Raw genomic sequence first — 21,089 nt, forward strand, 5'->3', positions numbered from 1 at the left:
GGAAAACCCAGCTTAAACCTCATAGCTAACCAACGTGGTGACCGACGTACAAAAACCACAGACAAGAAAACAAAGTTTTATTTGACGGCGAGGTGACGTGAATCGGCGAGACGGCGATATCATTTCAATACTGTATTTTATTCATTCCATTTTCATCGCATTCGCATTCCATTCCATTCCCATTGTCAACGTCAACGACCAACAACTAACAACTTCAACAGTCAACACAACGACCAACAATGAACAAAGTCATCGTCTGCTTCTGCGTCAGCGTCAATCGTCATGTCAACGTAGAAATAAATGACAAATCACCGTGTTTTGTTTATTGCCTCATTAATTATTGTTTGTAGTTGTTGTAGCCTATGATATAAAAATGCTATTGCTATAACGAAATAATCTTAATTACTAAGAATATTATAAGACAATTTCAACCAACCATGGGACATCGTAAAACGGTTGATTTTACCCTATCTGTACCCTGGGGAATCATTGCAGGTTAGTTGTCAATGCTGTTGACAAGTATTTTAAGGTGTAAGCTTTTGTGGTTATATGATTCAGAATACTCATATGTATTGAAGATCTTCCAGTGGCGTTATCCATTTCCAGCTATGTAATCCCCAGGAATATTTGTGAATAATGCTGCAGATCAAACCAACTAACTTGGTCACTCTCCCTGCAAGTATAAAACCACTAAGTTAAGTTAACGACTAGGCTATAACAACATCCCAACTCAAGTCACTTCATTTGAGGGTAATAACTTACTTATAAGTAAATTATCCGTAGGTGCCTCCAAACAAATTTTTAATTTTGATAGGCCTACCTATCTTACTAGTTATATAAGTAGTCTAGTTTTTTACCTCCTGAATCCAAAAAAGATATGCCATTTTTCACCGCTGACGAATATTACTCAAGATATAGGCCTAGGCTACAACATTAGTGCAATAGTTATTTGTGCAACTAGTGAGCAATTGCCTCACTCGAGAGAAACCCCTACTCACGAGCCGTAGGCTAGTGAGAGTTGCACATTTTATTTTTCCTACAGTTACCATAAAACAAATAAATTGGTAAAGAAACGTAACTTATTTTTACACTGAAGTGAACTAAATATGACATTTAATGTGAAGTGATCAGTACAACAGCTGACCACCTGATTTACAGCCAGTGCTGCCAACGTATTTCGCGCGCATACGACCTTGCCTGCAGTTATGTGGTCACTATTTCGTGCCTTCACGTTGCAAATCTGGAGTGAGACAAAGTAATTAGAGTGAGACAATGTTAACATTGTCTCACTGATGAGCAAATTGGCCACTTTGCTTTCTCAAATCAGTGAGAGAACATGTACATTGTTAGGTTACTGTAGGAAAAATATATTTACAACATTAGAATAAATAAGGTTGGATGGATGACATTTACAAGTTGAATGAACTAAGTTAACCCTAGCGCTGGCAAACACCGGATATACGGCGCGAACGGCCGCGGCCGAAATGGCAACGCCGGATATACGGCGCCAATGCAGGTGTTACGGTAGGCCTGTATGTAATTTTTTTTTTTTTTTTTAGTTTTGTAACCTTTTTGGGCTACTGTTGTAGGTAATAAATAAGTTAACTAATACAAACCAGAGTACCCTGGAATTATATATTATATAAGTTGTACGGTTTTGTACATGACCTGGGTTGGATGATTATTTGGTACTAGCGCGGGGGTACGATCGACATATGAATAGGGCTATCAAACAAAATACACAAAATAAGCTATATAAACTATATATTTTTGGAATCAGCACAAAATTTACCACAACTTTACAATTTACCTTATGATGATAAGTTTTACATGCACTTAGCTATACGACTGAATATAAAAACATTTTATAAAAAAATTAATAATGCCTACAATTTGGAAAAACTAAAAAAAAATTTTTTGTGGTAACAACCATGTAAACCACCTATATTATTGTTCTTTGTCTTATTCTGAACAAAATGATATATAACAATCCATAGTTATGTTGCTATTTCTAATTTTTATGATGGTTTAAAAATTATATTACATAATCAATAATATCCCTATGCTAGTACAGCGTTACACTAGTGCCAGCTCTAGGGTTAAGTTATGAGTGAAATAAGTTAAGCCTACAGCTGATTGTTTTCATCCACACGACACGACAAGCAACTAGAACCACAGAAAACGTACTACTATAACCCAGAATGCCAACCGCATGGTAAAAAGCATTAAGCGGTTTGAGAGAGCTTTGCCTGTCAATCCGTAGGCAGCGCCAACAGCGTTGCCATGCAATAGCATAGCAACGCTGGTGGCGCTGCCTACGGATTGACAGGCAAAGCTCTCTCAAACCGCTTAATGCTTTTTACCATGCGGTTGGCATTCTGGGTTATAGTAGTACGTTTTCTGTGCTAGAACATACTGTTTACAACTTTATTAACTTACTCTGATTCTGGGATCGGCAATAGGCCTATGCCTAAGTTAATGACGACACTTCATTTTACTATGCAAGTATTTTTTAAATAAGTTGTTACAGTACTGTACTTAACAGTGTTTTGATTTTGTGTTTGTATTTGCATGATCGGGGTAAACTTCTGATAATCCCTCCCGGCTGTGTTGACATCGTAACCGTCAACCGCAATTGAGGCAAAATTCTGACAATTTTCCACGGTCGTGTAGACATAATTATTACCTTCCATGATCGTGGCAATGTATGAACATATCTTGCGGTCGTGAGGAGATTTTCATCGTCTACCGCGAAAAAGAGAAAATTCTGATCACCCCTCGCTGCCGTGAAGACATCATTAATTGTCCCCCGCGGTCATTTGTACATAGTAATCGCCTCCCGCGATTGCAGCAAAATGGTAATCATTTCCTGCCATCTTGTGGAGATCGTCATCGTATTCTGCAAATGAGGCAAGATACTGAGCTTTTCCCGCTATTCTATGGACATTATCATCATCTTGCGCTATCGCCATAAAATTTTGACCACCCCTCGCGGCTGTGATGACATCATTTTGTCGTCCCTTGAGGTCGTTTGTACATAGTAATCGCCTCCCACGATTGCAGCAAAATGGTAATAATTTCCTGCCATTTTGTGGAGATCGTCATCGTATTCTGCAAATGAGGCAAGATACTGAGCTTTTCCCGCTATTCTATGGACATTATCATCATCTTGCGCTATCGCCATAAAATTTTGACCACCCCTCGCGGCTGTGATGACATCATTATATCGTCCCCTGCGGTCGTTTATACAAAGTAATCGTCTCCCACTATTGTGGCAAAATGGTAAATACCTCCCACTCCCTCGGCCATGTATTGTATAGATCATCGACTTCTGGGAATGAGGCTAAATTCTGATATTTTCCCGCGGTCATGTGGACATTATCATCATCTTGCGCGATCGCGGCATAATTCTGATCATCCCTTGCAGCCGTGTAGAAATCATTAATGTGTCTCCCGAGGTCCTGTAGATATCGTAATCGTCTCCCCTGGTCGTGAAGAGACATTGTAATTATTGTTTCCCGCGATTGCGGCAAAATGTTACTCATATTCCGCAGTCGTGTGGCAATCATCATCGTCTTCCGCGATCGCGGCAAAATTCTTGCTGTTTCCTGCGTTCGTATGGACATCAAGAATCAAGAATTTATTGCAACAAATTACAAAAAGAACATTTTGTATAGCTGAGGTCATATTGAGAGTAACTTAGGCTAAGAAGTCTCAGTAATCTGCAAGGATAAAATGTCCAGTGGTTAGCATATCAATTTGGGCCTATAACATTCAATAACTTAGGCTACTTTAAATAATTTAAACAACAAAGTAAGTTAGGGTACAGATTTAAGGCCTACATCAGTCAGAAACTAAAAACTAATATCAATGTCAGACATGAAAAATTCACTTAAACTATAAAAAGGGTGATTTAATAACCAGCAAAAAAGTTTACTTTTAAATAACTTAAGATCAACACAGTGCGCCTCAGCTGGCAAACGATTAAACATCTTTAACCCTATATAAGAAAAAGATTCTTGTGACTTTGTTAGCCTGACTAAAGGTAACTCTAAATTATTCCTATGTCTAGTAAAATAACTATGTAAATGTGATCTCAAGGCTACAGCATTAATATTAACTTTTACATAAACAAGACACACATAAATAAATTAAAAACAGTGAGTATTTTTTCCTGAATAAACAAGGGTTTGCAATGGGCTCTGTACTTAGAAAAAGTAATGATTCTTAAAGCCTTCTTTTGTAGGAGCAAGATTCTGCTAACATCATGACCACAGCAAAATACCGTAGCTTAAAATACTATTAAAGAAGGCAAAGTGGGCCATCCGTAGGTAGTGTCTAGGGATTAATTTTTTAAGCTTGCGGAGTAAGTAAATAACTCTTGAGAGCCTACTACAAACATGGTCAATGTGCACACTCCAGCCTAATTTAGAATCCAGGTATATACCCAATAATTTAACATCATCACAGAGTTGAGGAAAGTTTAAATCATGGTTACTTAAACTAAATAAAATAGATTGAGTCTTACCGCTACTTTTGAACCAATTGTTACATTCAATGAGACAGTTGGACATATAAACATTAAGATTATCTAAACTGTGATTAGGTCTACTGCAGAAAAAAGTTGAATCATCAGCAAAAATTATAGAATTACAATTTACATTAAGAGGCAAGTCATTAATTACAACTAAGAATAGAAATGGGCCAAGGACGGATCCCTGGGGCACGCCACTCTTCACTACCGACACCTCAGTGAGCTTATTGTTATACAAGACTTTCTGTGTGCGGTTGGCCAAATAGGTCCGAAAAAAGTTTAGCTCAACACCTCTTATGCCGTATTGTTCAAGTTTTGTGAGAAGGATGTCGTGCGGAACACAGTCGAAAGCCTTTGAAAGGTCACACATGGTGGTGAGTGTGCTTTCATGCTTTTCAAAACCATTATGATCGTCTTCCGTGATCGCGGCAATATTCTGATAATCCCTCGTGGCTGTTTGTAGACATAATGTCATCTTCCGCTGTCAGGGAAACGTCACTGTTGTCATTCGCGATGGCCGTAAATTAAAAATTCCAGGTGGATATACAAAAATTTACGCATAGTTCCCGGTTCAAAAAACTCAAGCACAATTCCCGGATTTCAGGTCGGTATAAATATTGCAAATTGCAAAGGGGCGCTACTATTAGTTGTGCCTAGGGCACTGACAGGGTAAAAAAACGGGCCTGCGCAATACACATATAGTCACGTAATAAAGGACATGTTCACGCATAGAAGGGTACCATCGTCGTATCAGGAACAAATTTGAGTCAAATGAGAGGGTCAAGAGTGTGAAAAAAGATGCTGTGCTTGCAAAAATATCTAAATATTTTGGGACAATAGTCCCGAGTACTGATATACAAATGTAGTAAAGTGCTAACGGGTCATGTTCACGCATAGCAGGGTTGTATTTCTACATGGAATTGTCAATTTACCGCCATCGCGCATGGCAACAGTGACGTTTACGTGACCGCAGGAGACGATAATATGTCTACACACGGCCGCGAGGTATGATCAGAATTTTGCTGCGATCGCAGAAGATGATGATAATGTCTACACGACTGCGGGAAACAGTCACCTCAGGAGACGATTTCAAGGGATTATCAGAATTATACCACAATCGCACAAAACGATAATAATGTCCACACGACCATGGGAAAAGATCAGAATTTTGCCTCATTTGCGGTAGACGACGACAATCTCCTCACGACTGTAGGATATGTTCATATATTTCCGCGATCATGGAAGATGATGATTATGTCTACACAAACACAACTGCTAGTAATATTCAGAATATTGCCGCGATCGGGGGAGACAATAATGATGCGTGAGGGATTATTAGAGGTTTACCGTGATCGCATGCAATACAACCGCCAAATAATTTTTTGAGCGGAGCGAGCAAAGCGAGCGAAGCTCTTTGGGATCAACTTCAATGCAACTAATAAAGAAACATCAATAACGGCTGAACGTTTTTCAGCCAAACTTAACAAAATTGCTTAGACTAATAGTGAGATGGTTTGTAAACAAAAAAATTTCAATTAGATAATGCTAATGCAATTTAAAACGAACTTAAAATTTCAAATTTTTAACATTAGGCTTATGGGACTAAAGTAGCCATGACAGTTTTTTTGTTTACAAGAAAAATGTAAACAAGAGAACTTTCTAGACTTTTCTTTTAAACGTTTTTAAACCATTCCTATGATCTTAATAAACAAGAAAATACCGTAAAAAGATTTTTTAAGGTGCGGAATTCACTACAAATTGTGAAAATATACTGAACTACTTCCTCAATGCGCGGAGCATATCGCAGTGACTACTTATAGTACAGGTAAAATAGGGTTTTATAAACAACAAAATTTGTACATTCATGAAATTTCACCTGTGAGTTACTAATAATATGAGAAATGAAGATCCGATGAGTCCCCAAAATTTTGGGCGTGCTAAGGCCCTTTTTGGGGCCCTTTTTGTTCCGAAGGGCTCTTAATCCCGAATAATTTTGTTTTTACGTTTAAGGTCGTGTGAGGTGTGGTTTTCGATGGTTTTAGTTATTTTAAATCGATTGGGACTAGTTTTATGTGTATTAAACCACTCCGTACAGGGTGTTTAGAAATATTATTACTTTTTACAATATTTAAACATTTATTCATAAAGTGATAAAATTAGTTACTTCCATGCATGCTCTATATAAAAAGGGATTATTGAAAATAACTGTAATTCTTTACTATATAAGAGAGAAGGATCTCAAGGAGTAAGAGAAAATATTAAATACCCCGTCACAGCAAACCTGCAGACTAAGCTAATTTTAATTTGTCCGATTTTCAATTAAATCTAATAGTTTAATGAAAAAAGGGTCTAATAGTTTAATGAATACTTAGGTTTGCTGCTACAAGGAGGCTAATAAAGTGTGTTTATAGTAAAATCTTAACAGCCTAGTATAAAACAAATACCACTCCATACAGGATGTTTCGAAATATTATTACTTTTTACGATATTTAAACATTTATTCATAAAGTGAAAAAAATTAGTTACCTCCATGCTCTATATAAAAGGGGATTATTGAAAATAACTGCAATTCTTTACTATATAAGAGGGAAGGATCACAAGGAGTAAGAGAAAATATTAAATACCCCCGTCACAGCAAACCTGCACACCTAGCGAATTTCCGTTTTACTTACTTGATTTTCAATTAAATCTAAAATAGCGTTGCGTTTAATGATAACCTAGGTTTGCTGCTACAAGGCGGCTAATAAAGTGTGTTTATAGTAAAATATTAAAAGCCTAGTATAAAACAAATAAATTTAATAAGTTTGATCAAAATATATCTATTAACAATAAAAAAAATCATTTTACACTATTCTACATAAGAATAACATGGGAATTTTAAATTTATAATTTTAGTATTTTTATCCGTAACTAGTATCATACAAAAACACGTTAATATACTAAATTATTTTTTTAAGCTATTTAAAATGTTCTAGAGAAAAATTGGGAAACTTTGTGTTTTGAGGGTAAAGTAAATAAGAAAACCCAATTTTTACCCCATAAACCTCGTTCCCATTGTTCAGGACAAAAATGCTTGTGCCGACAATGCTGCTCTGATGTCTTAGTGCTGTCCTGGTCGTCATAACCACGAAAGATAACTGTACTTGGATTGATTGAAAATAAGTTTGAGGAACTTAAGATACAAGTTGCAAACGTCAGTATGTATGAAAGGTGTTTTTGCACCACATTGTTCGTGCTTTAAGATTGGTGTTGCCTGTTCTGCAATATGCAAGGTTTTAGGTTTGTAAAGGGGAATCCTGCTTGAACACCAACTTGGACAAAATCAGTAAAGATGGACAAGTTGCTAAGAATAATAAAATTTTTAATGAGTCGTCTGAGAATAATTATTGTGATAATGAAATTGTAAAGAGAGATACTACATAAATTGTAGAAAAATAGCTTTAGTTTAAGTACTTCATTTTAATATGTAATGTAAGGTTATATACAAATGCAATTGTTTTAATTTTTAATAAATGTAAAAAAATAACTTAAATACTACCTTAGAAAAATACATATTAATTTGAAATGGGTCTTAATAGATTTGCATAATAAACACGTTGAAAGATTATTCACACCACCTTAAAAGTTGAAATTTTTGCTTAGTAACCTATGTTATCATGTTATAGTGTGAAACTTCATCCATCCCCTTCATCCCCTTTTAGCGAACATCCCATTTAGGAGATAAGCTATTACCGAAGGTCTCATGGTAAAACATAGACCCGAAACCGATTTACGTTTTCATTTCGATGGCCCCAGAAGCCTAAAGCACCATCTACTCAAAATAGTATATATGTGTTTATATCCATATATAATATAATATATCCATGTTATATACGTGTCCATAAACATGATAACTTGAGTAATTTAGGTTCAATTTTAACGAAACCGGCATAATCGGTCCATGGAACAGGGTTTTATGTGGTAAAAATATGTAATCTTTGACCCTCAAAAGACAAAAATTTCCCAATTTTTCTCCACAGCATTTCAAAGAGCTCAAAGAAAACAAATAATTTAGTATATTAACGTGTTTTGTAAGTGTGTTAGTTACGAATAAAATTCAAAAATAGTAAATTTAAAATTCCATGTTATTCTTAAGGAGAATAGTGTAAAATGATTTTGTTTGTTTGTTTATAGATATGTCTTAGTAAAACTTGTCAAATTTATTTGTTTTATACTAGGCTATTAAGATGTTACTATAAACACACTTTATTAGCCTCCTTGTAGCAGCAAACCTAAGTATTCATTAAACTATTAGACCTCATTTCATTAAACTATTAGATTTAATTGAAAATCGGGCAAATGAAAATTCGCTTAGTCTGCAGGTTTGCTGTGACGGGGGTATTTAATATTTTCTCTTACTCCTTGAGATCCTTCCCTCTTATATAGTAAAGAATTAGTTATTTTCAATAATCCCCTTTTATATAGAGCATGCATGGAGGTAACTAATTTTATCACTTTATGAATAAATGTTTAAATATCGTAAAAAGTAATAATATTTCTAAACACCCTGTACGGAGTGGTTTAATACACATAAAACTAGTCCCAATCGATTTAAAATAACTAAAACCATCGAAAACCACACCTCACACGACCTTAAACGTAAAAACAAAATTATTCAGGATTAAGGGCCCTTCGGAACAAAAAGGGCCCCAAAAAGGGCCTTAGCACGCCCAAAATTTTGGGGACTCATCGGATCTTCATTTCTCATATTATTAGTAACTCACAGGTGAAATTTCATGAATGTACAAATTTTGTTGTTTATATGGAGTGTTTTTGTATTATTTTACCTGTACTATTACTCTTGGGCACCTATTTGTGTTGCCAGCTGATTAGAAACAGCCAATGTTAGAAATCATGATTTAATAAGCGTTATATCGAACCGCATTGAAATCGATATTTAATCCGATAATACCTCATAGGTTATATTATGTTGAATTACATCGACGGTACAGTAAGTTTCACACTTATTAATAAAACGCAGATTGAACTCTGATCTAATTTAGGCATGTGGGGAAGGTAGTTCGGGGTTTATGAGTATTCGTGACTACATTAAGTGTTTTGAAGTAAGGTTTAGATTAGGAAGGTAAAGTGTAGGTTATAGCTTTGACATTCCATCCACATGTTAAAGTTGTAGCCAGGTTTTTTATAAAATTTGTCTTAGTTGATGTGAGCCACCTACAGATTGCGCTGATCTAAATTACTGATTTCTGCCGATTACACGATGGTTTTTACCAAGACAAACTGATGGAATGACTTACTATGAGCTATATCAACTGTTGTGACCCTGCAAAACGATGTCGTCAGTAACAAAAAAATAAGGTACAAAATAGAGTTTTAGACACTAGCGCAATCTATGAGTGGCTCACACAACCACATTCTTTTTTAGTAAAAAATTGACGACAGCTGATCCATATAGATGGGATGTCTTGTGGTTATAGGTAGGTGATCGGGTTGTTTATTTGTGTTGCACCATATAATTTTTATCTTTTGGAATAGTTGGTTAAACGGGGAAACGATTTCAAAAATGCTTGCATATGGTCTTAACAAACCATCTACAGTATTCTAGCATTGACTTTATATAAAGTCAATGATTCTAGCAAATTACTACATAAAAACCAAAAGAAAAGAGCATTTGGATTTGGACCTTTGACCATAGCAAAACTAACATAATTTATGAAATGTGAAAAGTTGTATATCATTAAATACTATTCTGTAATATTAATAATTGTTCGGCAAATCCTCATTTTAATGGCCCGGCTGAAAATGGAATCTGCATTTTGTGAAACAGTAATTTGGTAACAATTCAGTAATTTTAAATGTTGATAACAGTAGCCTATCCTATATAAATTCTGTTATTTGATTGCCAAGCCACGGACTATACATACGTCCAGTTACAACCGTAATAATAAGTAAATAATTAATAACCTGGGCTTATAGAAGTACATGGTGGAAGGAAAAAACATAGGTGTGCTATTCCCACATATTCTGACGTCACTCGGATTGCAAACAAAAGATCATCTGATTATAACTGTCAAATCAGTATATGTATTTGTTTTGATTTGGCTGTTATTGTTTTTATTATTATGAAAACAATAACAATCAAATAAAAACAAAAGATTAACCTGGAAAACCCATATCTGGAATAAAAGAATGTACCTAAATTTAAAATTTAAAAATCTTTCCTGGCTCCTAAATAGTAAATCAAAATTGACCATTGCAAATAAATTATTACTATACAAAGTAATACTGAAGCCAACTTGGACTTATGGAATCCAACTGTGGGGAACGTCCAGTATGTCGAACATAAACATTATCCAACGATTTCAGTCAAAAGTTTTAAGGTTCATTCTGCAAGCCCCGTGGTATGTTAATAACAATATCCTTCACAAGGACAGTGGAATTCCTACGGTTGAAGAGGAAATAACAAAATTTAGTGCAAAATATCTAAAGAAACTTGAAAATCACCCTAATCACCTGGCTCTAAACCTCTTGGACAACAGCACCAGTATATACAGGCTAAAAAGGATTCATGTTTGGATCTAAGCACACGTTTTGTTTGAACAATTTAATTTTCCCTTGTTTATTTACATATTTATGTTTTCATTGAAATATTTTTAAGTTAGCTCTGTCAATGGACAGAGATTAACTAACGTTTTATTAAAATTTGTTATTGTATTTGCTAAATGTTCTAAAAATGAACAGATTGTAAATAAAATTGTGATAAAAAAAATAAAATAAAAACAAATACATACTAAATTTGACAGTTACAATCAGATGATCTTTTGTTTGCAATCCGAGTGACGTCAGAATATGTGGGAATAGCACACCTATGTTTTTTCCTTCCACCATGATAGAAGTACACTTTTAACCACGGTATGGATAATTTGTCTAGGCCTGTCCAGAAGTGCTACTAATTTCTAATTATATTATCTACATTGTATATTTAACATTTAAGGCATGTCTTCCCTTCTTCTTCTTATTATTCTGTTTTCACTTAAATCAGCTGAATGCGATGTTTACTTAAATTACTTATGTTTAGGCTTACATTTCAGCCATCTTATTTTATTGTTCAATAAGTTAGTCTTTTTGCAGTTTTTACGTTTTTACACATTGAAATACATGATTGATAATTCAGTTCATTTTAGTCTTTTAAAAGTGTTTTACATTTGAGTCTTGCATTAAAATAGCCCTACATTTTTCGTAGGCCTATGTTTTATCTTTGACTATCAATATAACTAGACATATTCCATCCCCATGTTAAATTTGTAGCCAGCTTTTTCATCAAAATCTTCTGTATCCAATGGTCAATGGTTTTATTAAGGTCAGTATTAAAATGCTGTCTCTAAATCGTCCCAATAATGGTAGAAGACCTACATTCCAGTTACATTACAATCATATCCACCATCAAGAATACTTGGTATTAACAATCATAAATTATTTCCAGCAAAGAAAGCTTAGTTTAGAGTGAAAATTTAAAAACGTACGTTTTCAGAAAAAGCACTTTGCAAATTTTTTTCCCCTTTTTTCAAAACTTTTATTATTTTTTTTATTTCATTAACATTTGAAGTTTCATAAAATGTCCATGATAACGCAATATCTTTGGTAGTTATTTTTTAAAAGAGCATCTTTAGTGGAAAAACACAAAAGCCTGTCACGACCATAACGGACGTTTAAATGAATATTAAAAATGGTTAATATTATTTTTATAACTATGTTTTGCTATAAACTAATTTACTTTTATGACCATTATACAATAAAAAGGTCACTAAGCTTTTAGTATATTTGGTCTTTCCAGAAAAAAATAAAAAAACTCAAAAAATTGAAATAAAGCCAATAAAATCTTTTTAAGTTTGTATAACTACGAAACAACTTACCTGAGACCCGAAAAATCGTTATGTTTGTATAGAGGTGTGCTTCTTTTGTGTATAAAACATTGAAATATGACGATATTTTAATTTTTGAAATTGTTATGATAGAAATCATAAACGTGATGGTCAGGGACAAGCGGTACGGTCGTGAATTGTCTGGGATAATTTAAATCTTTCTAGGCAATCCTTCAATTATACTGTTAGTTATAATAAAAATATGTGTTTCAATTGAACTAAACTGTTCAATTCACAATTATATTAAAGTTATTGTCACGACCAAACACACTATAATCCATAAGGCTGGATTGGTCGTGAAAAAACCCGCGATGGTCGTGAAACTTTGGTCGTGAAATTACGTGTTATTTGGCTCTGTTCTGGCGGTAGCCCTGCACCTCATGTTCGAGGATACAAAGTGGACTTCTAGGTTAATCTAGCAATTGAAATATCTTATAAACAAAAATTAACACCATGTCTACTTCATCGAATGACTACGTACGGTCATGGACACACCAAAATTACAAAAAACACAATCTTTCCTTTATTAATCTTGTAATTCCTCCTTTCAACTCGAAACGACCGGCACTACAATCCTGACGTACACCCCGAACTAGTCTCTCAAACCAACTGACTCCATCGACGCCAGGCTTGCCACTGTCGGGCTCCAAAGTTGAAAATTTTTCTCAAATGGTCGTGACGCCAAATCGAGGGACAGACTTATTTTGTCATGGTAGTCAGTTTGCAATGACAATAAAATTATAATATGCTCCTTTTTTGTAAGTTTAATAACCATTGGTGACATAAAAATATGGCTTTATATATTTCGGCATGAATAATTAGTCTAAAAACAGCGTGAAAGTTGGAAAATGTACCCTAGGGACACGTCATGGTCGTGAATTTTGAGACTTTAAAAATACGAAAAAAATACCTAGAACCTATTTAAAACCAAATAAATGTGTGTAACGTGTTGCCCCCGTCCCAAAAAATATTAAAACACATAATAATAAACTACAAATCCAGTATCTACGAAGTAAAAGGCCAGGGACATGAAAACGTACGTTTTTAAATTTTCACTCTTTAACCGATTGCAAGGGTTGAAATGAAGACCAATGTTTATGTTGCACAGTTGAATTTAAATGTCAAATTTACCCTCCTGATGTTATACTTTAATACTCGTTTTTTAAAAAGTTACCGTTTTTTTTTTTATACTTAAAATACTTAACCGATTGTAAGGGTGAAAAATGAAGTCCAATATTTATGTTGTAGGCTACAGTTGAATTTGAATGTTAAATTTCCTTTCTCTTTTTTATACTTTAATGCCCTTTTTGGATGTTAATATCAGATTCCAACAAGTAATATTTTCCTGGTCAAAACTACCATAATGTACTTCTGGAAGAGGTATCTGAATAACAAGATGTAGTAAAAACAATTTTAAATTATTGTAATTTTAATCAATAAAACAAGCATTAGAACATCTGTTGAATTTTTTACATTTAGTTACTCATACAAATATCAAATCACGTTTGTTCCGCTCAACTGGCTTTCACCTCTCTTAACGCAACCCTAGTTTATTTTCCAATTTCTGAAGACATCATTGAAGGATTTGAAAGAAAATGTCATACTGCTGCAGTGTTTCTTGACGTAAGCCAGGCCTTTGACAGTCTCACTGTCTCAAAATGAAGCTATGCACACACAGATTTCACATCAAGCATCGGCATATGTTTATCTACAGTCCCAATCGGCTTATATGTAAATGGAATTTGCTCCCTATGTATTTCATACGGGAGTTTATATTTTAAATAATTGTTTTTCTTTTGCGAGTTTGTTTGGTTCTTCTACCCGAACAATTTTTATGATTGAGGTCTCAAATTGAAGATATGCACGCACAGTAGGTTTCACATCAAGCATCAGCGTATATTTATCCACAGTCCCAATCGGCTTGTACATAAAACAAAATTTTCTCCCCATGTATTTCTTACGGGAGTTTATAATTCTAAACATAGTCTTATAATTGCTTTTAATACATCTCCAGTTTGAATGAAGGCAAAGACTTTGTTTTGGTCTTGAAATAATAATTAAATTACGGGCTTTCATATGAGACGTCAATCATTCAAATCGGACAAGTTTAAGGCGATTCATATGAGCTTCCAATGAAGAAAAATTTTTATTTTTCCAAAATTTGACTACAGTTAAAAGATTTATACTCATGTTCTAATTGTGATACGTTAAATGTTTTGGTCTAAGAATTTCCAGTAAAATATCGGCTTTCATTTAAGCTATCAGTTATTCAAATTGGACGAGTTTCAAGCAAACGCAAGGTGAACAATCAACATAAAATTTATTTTTTATAAGGTTTTTCTATGATTAAAAATCAATAGCTCCAGTATTTTTTATGTTTTTTAACGTGTTTTAAACTCAAAATAATCAGTAAATTATAGGCTTTAATTTGATCAATTATTTATTCAAATAGGACAAGATTTCACGGTCAGCCTCCATACAACGCAAATAAAAAATATTTCAGGTTTTATCTTTAATAAACGATCTATAACTGCAGTTCTAATTGAGTGTTACGTTTAATATTACGTTATAATATATGTTAGTTACGTTATAATATTTGGTATCACAATGTTTATTAAATTAGCAGCTTTCTTTTGAGCCAATGATCATTTAAATCCGACAGGTTTACGGCAGGTTATGGACTTTTAATTCAGATTAATTTAGATTTGTTTAAAACCTATATATTACAAATTATTGGGTTTTCTTTTTTGAGTCGGTTTGGGTCTTCCACCAGATCGATTTTCATAATCTTGGTCTTAAATTGTATGCACACACAGATTTGCCATCAAGCATCCGCATTCATTTTTATCTGACGTATATTTCGAGTTATGCACAAATGCAAATTCCTCCCTGTACATTGAAAGTTAGTATTTATTTTCCAAGTTCGCTTGGTATTTCTACCCGACCGATTTTTATATTCTTGGTCTTAATTTAAAGGTATGCACACACAGATTTACCATCAAACATCATCATTCATTTATGTACTGTATTACCAGTACTCAACCAAAAAACATAAATTTGATTTTTTAGCGAATTTCCCTATAGGGAAGTAGCTATTACCGTAGGTGGCACGGTAAGACCTAGACCCGGGACCGATTTACTTTTTCATTTTGATGTCCCCAGAGGCCAAAAACACCATTCGTTCAAATTTTTATATATGTATATATATATATATATATATATAGACTTTTATGTATATATATATACTAGCAGAGTACCCGTCCTTCGTACGGGGTTGGAATATAAGTATAAAATGCTTATTGCAGTTAGTTATACTCAAGCTTTGCGATTGCAATGGGTGGAGGACACAGTTTGATAAAATTTGCTTTTTTAAATTTACAGTATTCTATAGTATTACACATCTACCATAGCCATAATGTTCTACCATTTTACCTAAACAATAGAGAAAAATAAATTATCAATTCGCAAAATATCACAAATTATTCATGAAATGAAAAACATATACATAACTGTAAACAATCCTACTTTGACAGTTCTCATTGCGAATCACAGTTTTTTGTTGCTGCTTAATTCAAATTAGCTGCTTCATAAATGCAAAAAAAATATAGTGCTGCACCCTGTTGGTAAATCTTATAACTTTTTAATGCTATTCCATATCATAGAACCAACTTTTTTAGTTGAAACAGCTGACTAAATTCTTTAATTCCCTTTAAATATGAATACTCATAAGGTTAACATGGGGAATTACAGAGCCACTGGGGCGGAGCCCGAAAGGATTTTTGAGATAAGAATATGCCTATATGTTAATCGGGAATGTAAGCATCATCATGCCAAATTTCAGCCCAATCCGTCCAGTGGTTTATGCGTGATTGAACTTCAAACAAACAAACAAACAAACAAACAAACACACAAACTTTCACATTTATAATATTAGTAAGATATATATACCGGGTGTCCAGCCTAAAGTTTTCCAATAGCTAACTTTTTAATTTTAAATCCGACAAACAACTTGTTATGGGGGACTTCCCTTTATTTTTTATTCTGCATTTTGGGGTGATTTCGAAATTTTTCTAAATGGCCGCCATTTTCCAATATGGCGGACAACTTTGTTTTTTCTTATGGAACACCCTGTATTTTATGTTTTTGGATACTACAGGTTATTTTAAGACATTTTTGTTCTTAGGTATTTTTTCATAAAACCAATGGTTAAGGAGATATGAACGGTTAAAGTTTATTTTCCGCCATAAGAAATGCCTTAAGTTTTCCAATAGCAAACTCTTCTTGGAAAACTTAAGGCATTTCTTAGCAAATTTCAAACTTGGCAAATTTATTTATTTTGTACTAAGCTATCAATATTTTACTCAAAAACACACTTAATTAGTTTCCTTGTAGCAGCAAACCTAGGTACTCGTTAAACCTAATGTTATTAAAATATATTTAACTGAAAATCAATTCAGACAAATGGAAATTCGCTTAGTCGGCAGGTTTGCTGCAGCGGGGGTATTTTATTCTTACTTGAATTAACAATGTATTTCACCAGTTCGAATTACATTATCCTTTATGTTTTGGTCTAAAAACCTTCAGGGAAAGGCCACCTTTCATTTGAGTTATTGATTATTAGATTCGGAAGTTCCTAATCAGGCTGCTGAATCACGAATGAACAATAATTATAATTATTTTAAGACTTAACAGCACTATTTTTATAGCACGTAACACTATTTTTATTTTAGTTGTTTTATATGTCTTGGTCTTGAAATATTCCTAGAAATAAAGGCTATCATATTGATTGTTTAAATCAGTCAAGTTCAAGGTACTGTATAGTGTATACTCAATAAAATAATATTAAATTTGATTATTTCTCGGATATGGGATTTAATTTGAGATATATTTACTCAATTATAACAACGTTATCCTATGTTTTGAACTAAGAACCTTTAGTTAAATACCAGCTTGTATTTGAGTCTTTGATCATTAAAATTGGGGATGTGCCTAAAGCACGCTGCTGAATCACGAGCAGTTCCAAAAACGGAGTTATTTATCATCAATTGATAAATGCTTTTGCGATTATCAACAGTAACTGCCGATTTTGACAAGTTCACCATGTGAGCAATAAAAATGTAATGTACCTGGATGGCAGAAAAACCCTGCTAGTTTGCAATTTCATACACTTTGTTTTTTGTTTAATTAATGTAAGCAACTCTCATTTTAGTTTTAGTGTGAATGTTTTGTAGCCTCAAGTAAATATAGTAAATATCTTGTTACAGGGAGAACATATGGCGAGGAGAATGATGTCCCTGTATTGTGTGTTCATGGTAGAACAGATAATTTGGAATCATTCTCTCCACTGATACCCCTACTCCCTCACAACCACTATTATGTATGCATTGATCTACCTGGGCATGGAAAATCTAGTCACCCACATAAAGGTTATATTGTTGATTTCGTTTGGTACGTGTTTAGTGTGAAAAGGATTATCAACCACTTTCGATGGTCAAAAATATACTACTTAGGACATAGTTTTGGAGGCCAGATAGGGTACGTACTTACAGCTTTTTATCCGGAACTTGTTTTGAAGCTGGTTGTAATAGACAGCCTAATATATCATCATCTTCCTCCTGCAAACACTTCAAGGGCTTTGAGAGAGTTACTATTTGATGCACACTTTAAGCTCGAGAGCAGATCTAGTATTGATCAAGCTCCTACATATACAATTGATGAGTTTGTACAAAAAATGATAGAAACCCGAAAAACTGAAGTTACTAGTGAACACATCAGACCAATAGCTGAACGGAACTTGGTCAAAGTAAACGAATTTAAGTACAGATATGGTAATGATCAAAGGACTAAAATACTAAATGGTCTCTTCTTTACATTTGATCAGATAGAGAACATTGCCAATGAGATTTGCTGTCCCACAATGCTGATTCTTGGGAATAAATCTAATGTCACCAAGCCGCATGACAGGCTGACCCATTCACCTTTACACAACAATTCAAATGCCACATTCCACATTATTGAAGGAGATCATGATCTTCACTTGGTTCATACTCCTCAGGTAGCACGTCTAGTCTCTACATTTCTTACCAAAGGAACACTGAGCAAGCTTTAACCAAAAGGTACTGTAGCAGGTTTGTGTAATATATTGTGTGAAGCCATTCCAAAAAAGGTTATAGTATAAATCTATAAAATGCATACAGCTTTCTATAAATTGAAGTTACATAGTTATATGAATTTATCCTTTACATTATTGTATATAATGTAGTGACTCTAGTGATTCTACGAGTAGTATGACACAATTTCATGGTTGTAGAAAGGATTTGTATCTGTTAGGTAACTAATGAGGTGATCATATGGGAGAACCACACATTTAAGTTAAGTAACAACAGTAATTATATATAGCCAGAAAAATGATAAAACAAACATCCTGCTCATTATGTACATTCTGGATTAACTTAGATACCGTAGGTTTTTATTAGCTTATGTGTAAAGCTTATTTTAAAAGATGATGAGGGTGTTGACTTCACTTGAGTTTTGAGACCAAATACAGAATTTCCAAAATAACACTTCAAGTTAGGGCATCTTTTATTGGTGGAAGGGACTTTGATAGGGTCTTAACAGGTAACTAATGAGGTGATCATATGGGAGAACCACACATTAAGTTTAGTAACAACAGTGATTATATATAGCCAGAAAAATGATAAAACAAACCACTAACCGTGGGAAATAATAAAAATAAAAAAATTAAATAACACTTAGGCTCGTTTGACATCTACCCGGCATGCTGTTAACCTGACTTCTAGTCGGCACCGGGTGCACCTTTCACATTACGCTCACACCGGCACTCCGGCAGTTGTTCTCTAGCTTGTGAAACGTGTGTCTTAGGGATGGAAATGGAACTTAATAGAGCAAATTGTAATGTTACTTTGAAATAACTTTTATTGAAATTGTATTTATATTTGGATTTTTTTTATTTCATTCAGTTTGAATTTAAGTAAAATTCAATTCAATGTTATGTAATACAAAATTTAAAAAATTGAGTAAAAATTTAATTTAGTTCAAATAATTCTGCTCTTGAACTAAATTAATAAGTAGTTCATGGTCTATTTCCGACATGGCCAAAACTTTGCGAACAAATACCCAAAAGAAATACACAATAACTACAAACAACTGAACTAAAAGTACACTTGGTGAAGACGGCAGGTGCCGGTTGTATGTGAACAGTCACATTGGGCCGCTATACCCACTACTCCAGCTGGCTTGTTTACCCGACACCGGCAGTAGGCCTTCGCCGAGGGGGCACCCGGCATCCCTCGACTAATACCTGGCAGCCGGGCAAATGATTAACCGTCATCGACACATGTCGTGCATATGTGAACGGTCCCATATACTTCTTCATCCCATTGCCGGTTAAACGACATCCGGCACCCGACAGCCGGGTAGATGTGAAACAGGCCTTAACTTTATTTGTTTCAACTGAAAAAGGATTTTATTTGTATCCCAGTCCTGAGCATTAGGTCTACTATTAAATCCAAACTAAGATATGAGTGTATTAAACAAAGTGTTTCTAACTTAAGCCTTCTAAATAGTACATAAATAATGTTATGCTCTATAGAATCACCAAACATTCAAGCTCAATAATATAGAGAGTAACCATAGTTAAGCTCAATAAAATTACTTTTTGTATATTGTACTGTAAAAATCCTTTCATATAAATTGTCCAGTTGAGTTAAAATGTTATTTATATATTAACAGTTCAATATTTCCTATTTAATAAATAAAAGTTTTTAAATACATTTGTGTTAATTTCTTTACCAAATCATAGGTAATATGGTTTTGTTTATACATCATTATTTTGATCTGCTGTCATTATTGAGCCAGTGGCATCATTTCACCAAATCCTTGTGGGGGGGGGGGCAAACACCGGGGGGGTATGGAATACCCCCAGCAAACAAGGGGGTCCGACCTCCCCCGGAAAATGTTGCAGTTTTGAAACAAAAAAAGAGGGGCTTAAGCTTATTTTAATTGTCAAAAATACTTCAAAAAAATTAATGAAACTAAGAATTATTGACAACAGACAGAAACACAATAATTTTATGTTGATAAGTTAGTCATCTAAGAAACGTGATCAATAGTTCCATGATGTATTAATATTATTTTTGTTATTAGATTCATGACCAATTTCTCTTGTACAACATTTAGCAATGAATACGGTTGTTCATAGCCTATAGTTTATAACAGTTTATTTTGTTTTTTAAATAAAATACAAGTATTTAAGAACTTAAAAGCAAATCAAATTTTATCACCAATAAAATAATTTGACACAAAAGTACAAAAGGTTCTATTTAACTATATTAAATTGGTAGTCTACAATGTTAAAAAAAATTACGTAAAATTTATACACATGTATAATTTTAATGCTTGAATAATTCATAAAAGTAAATGACAAAGCAGTGCTTCTAAAAAATCTGAATTTTTATGTATACTGTATATATATAAACTAGAAGTAAGTGGTTTATCGTACAGCACCAAACAGAAATACCCCCGCCGCAGCCAACCTGCAGACTAAGCGAATTTCAACTTGTCAATACATTTTTACTCAAATATTTCCATAAACATATTTATTCCCAATTTAA

At 33.9% G+C, this 21,089-nt stretch overlaps 1 protein-coding gene across 1 annotated transcript; it reads left to right on the forward strand.

Moving 5' to 3' along the window:
• The first annotated feature begins 294 nt into the window (after positions 1-294).
• Positions 295-20,215, forward strand: LOC128987326 (serine hydrolase-like protein). The gene is made up of 2 exons (XM_054408109.1): positions 295-495; positions 17,721-20,215. The coding sequence occupies exons 1-2, from the start codon at positions 438-440 to the stop codon at positions 18,563-18,565; spliced, it is 903 nt and encodes a 300-aa protein (XP_054264084.1). The 5' UTR covers positions 295-437; the 3' UTR covers positions 18,566-20,215.
• The last annotated feature ends 874 nt before the right edge of the window (positions 20,216-21,089 follow it).

This window comes from Macrosteles quadrilineatus, unplaced genomic scaffold (assembly GCF_028750875.1).
Source record: "Macrosteles quadrilineatus isolate MER2022 unplaced genomic scaffold, UCM_ALF_1.0 Scaffold_2__2_contigs__length_208266976, whole genome shotgun sequence".
Taxonomy (NCBI): domain Eukaryota; kingdom Metazoa; phylum Arthropoda; class Insecta; order Hemiptera; family Cicadellidae; genus Macrosteles; species Macrosteles quadrilineatus.

What these genes read in the sequence shown, in the direction of transcription:
- LOC128987326 (XM_054408109.1), top strand. Translation starts at nt 438, where the DNA reads ATGGGACATCGTAAAACGGTTGATTTTACCCTATCTGTACCCTGGGGA. An exon ending in ACCCTGGGGAATCATTGCAG is followed by an intron (nt 496 to 17,720) that starts GTTAGTTGTCAA and finishes ATCTTGTTACAG; the next exon opens with GGAGAACATATGGCGAGGAG.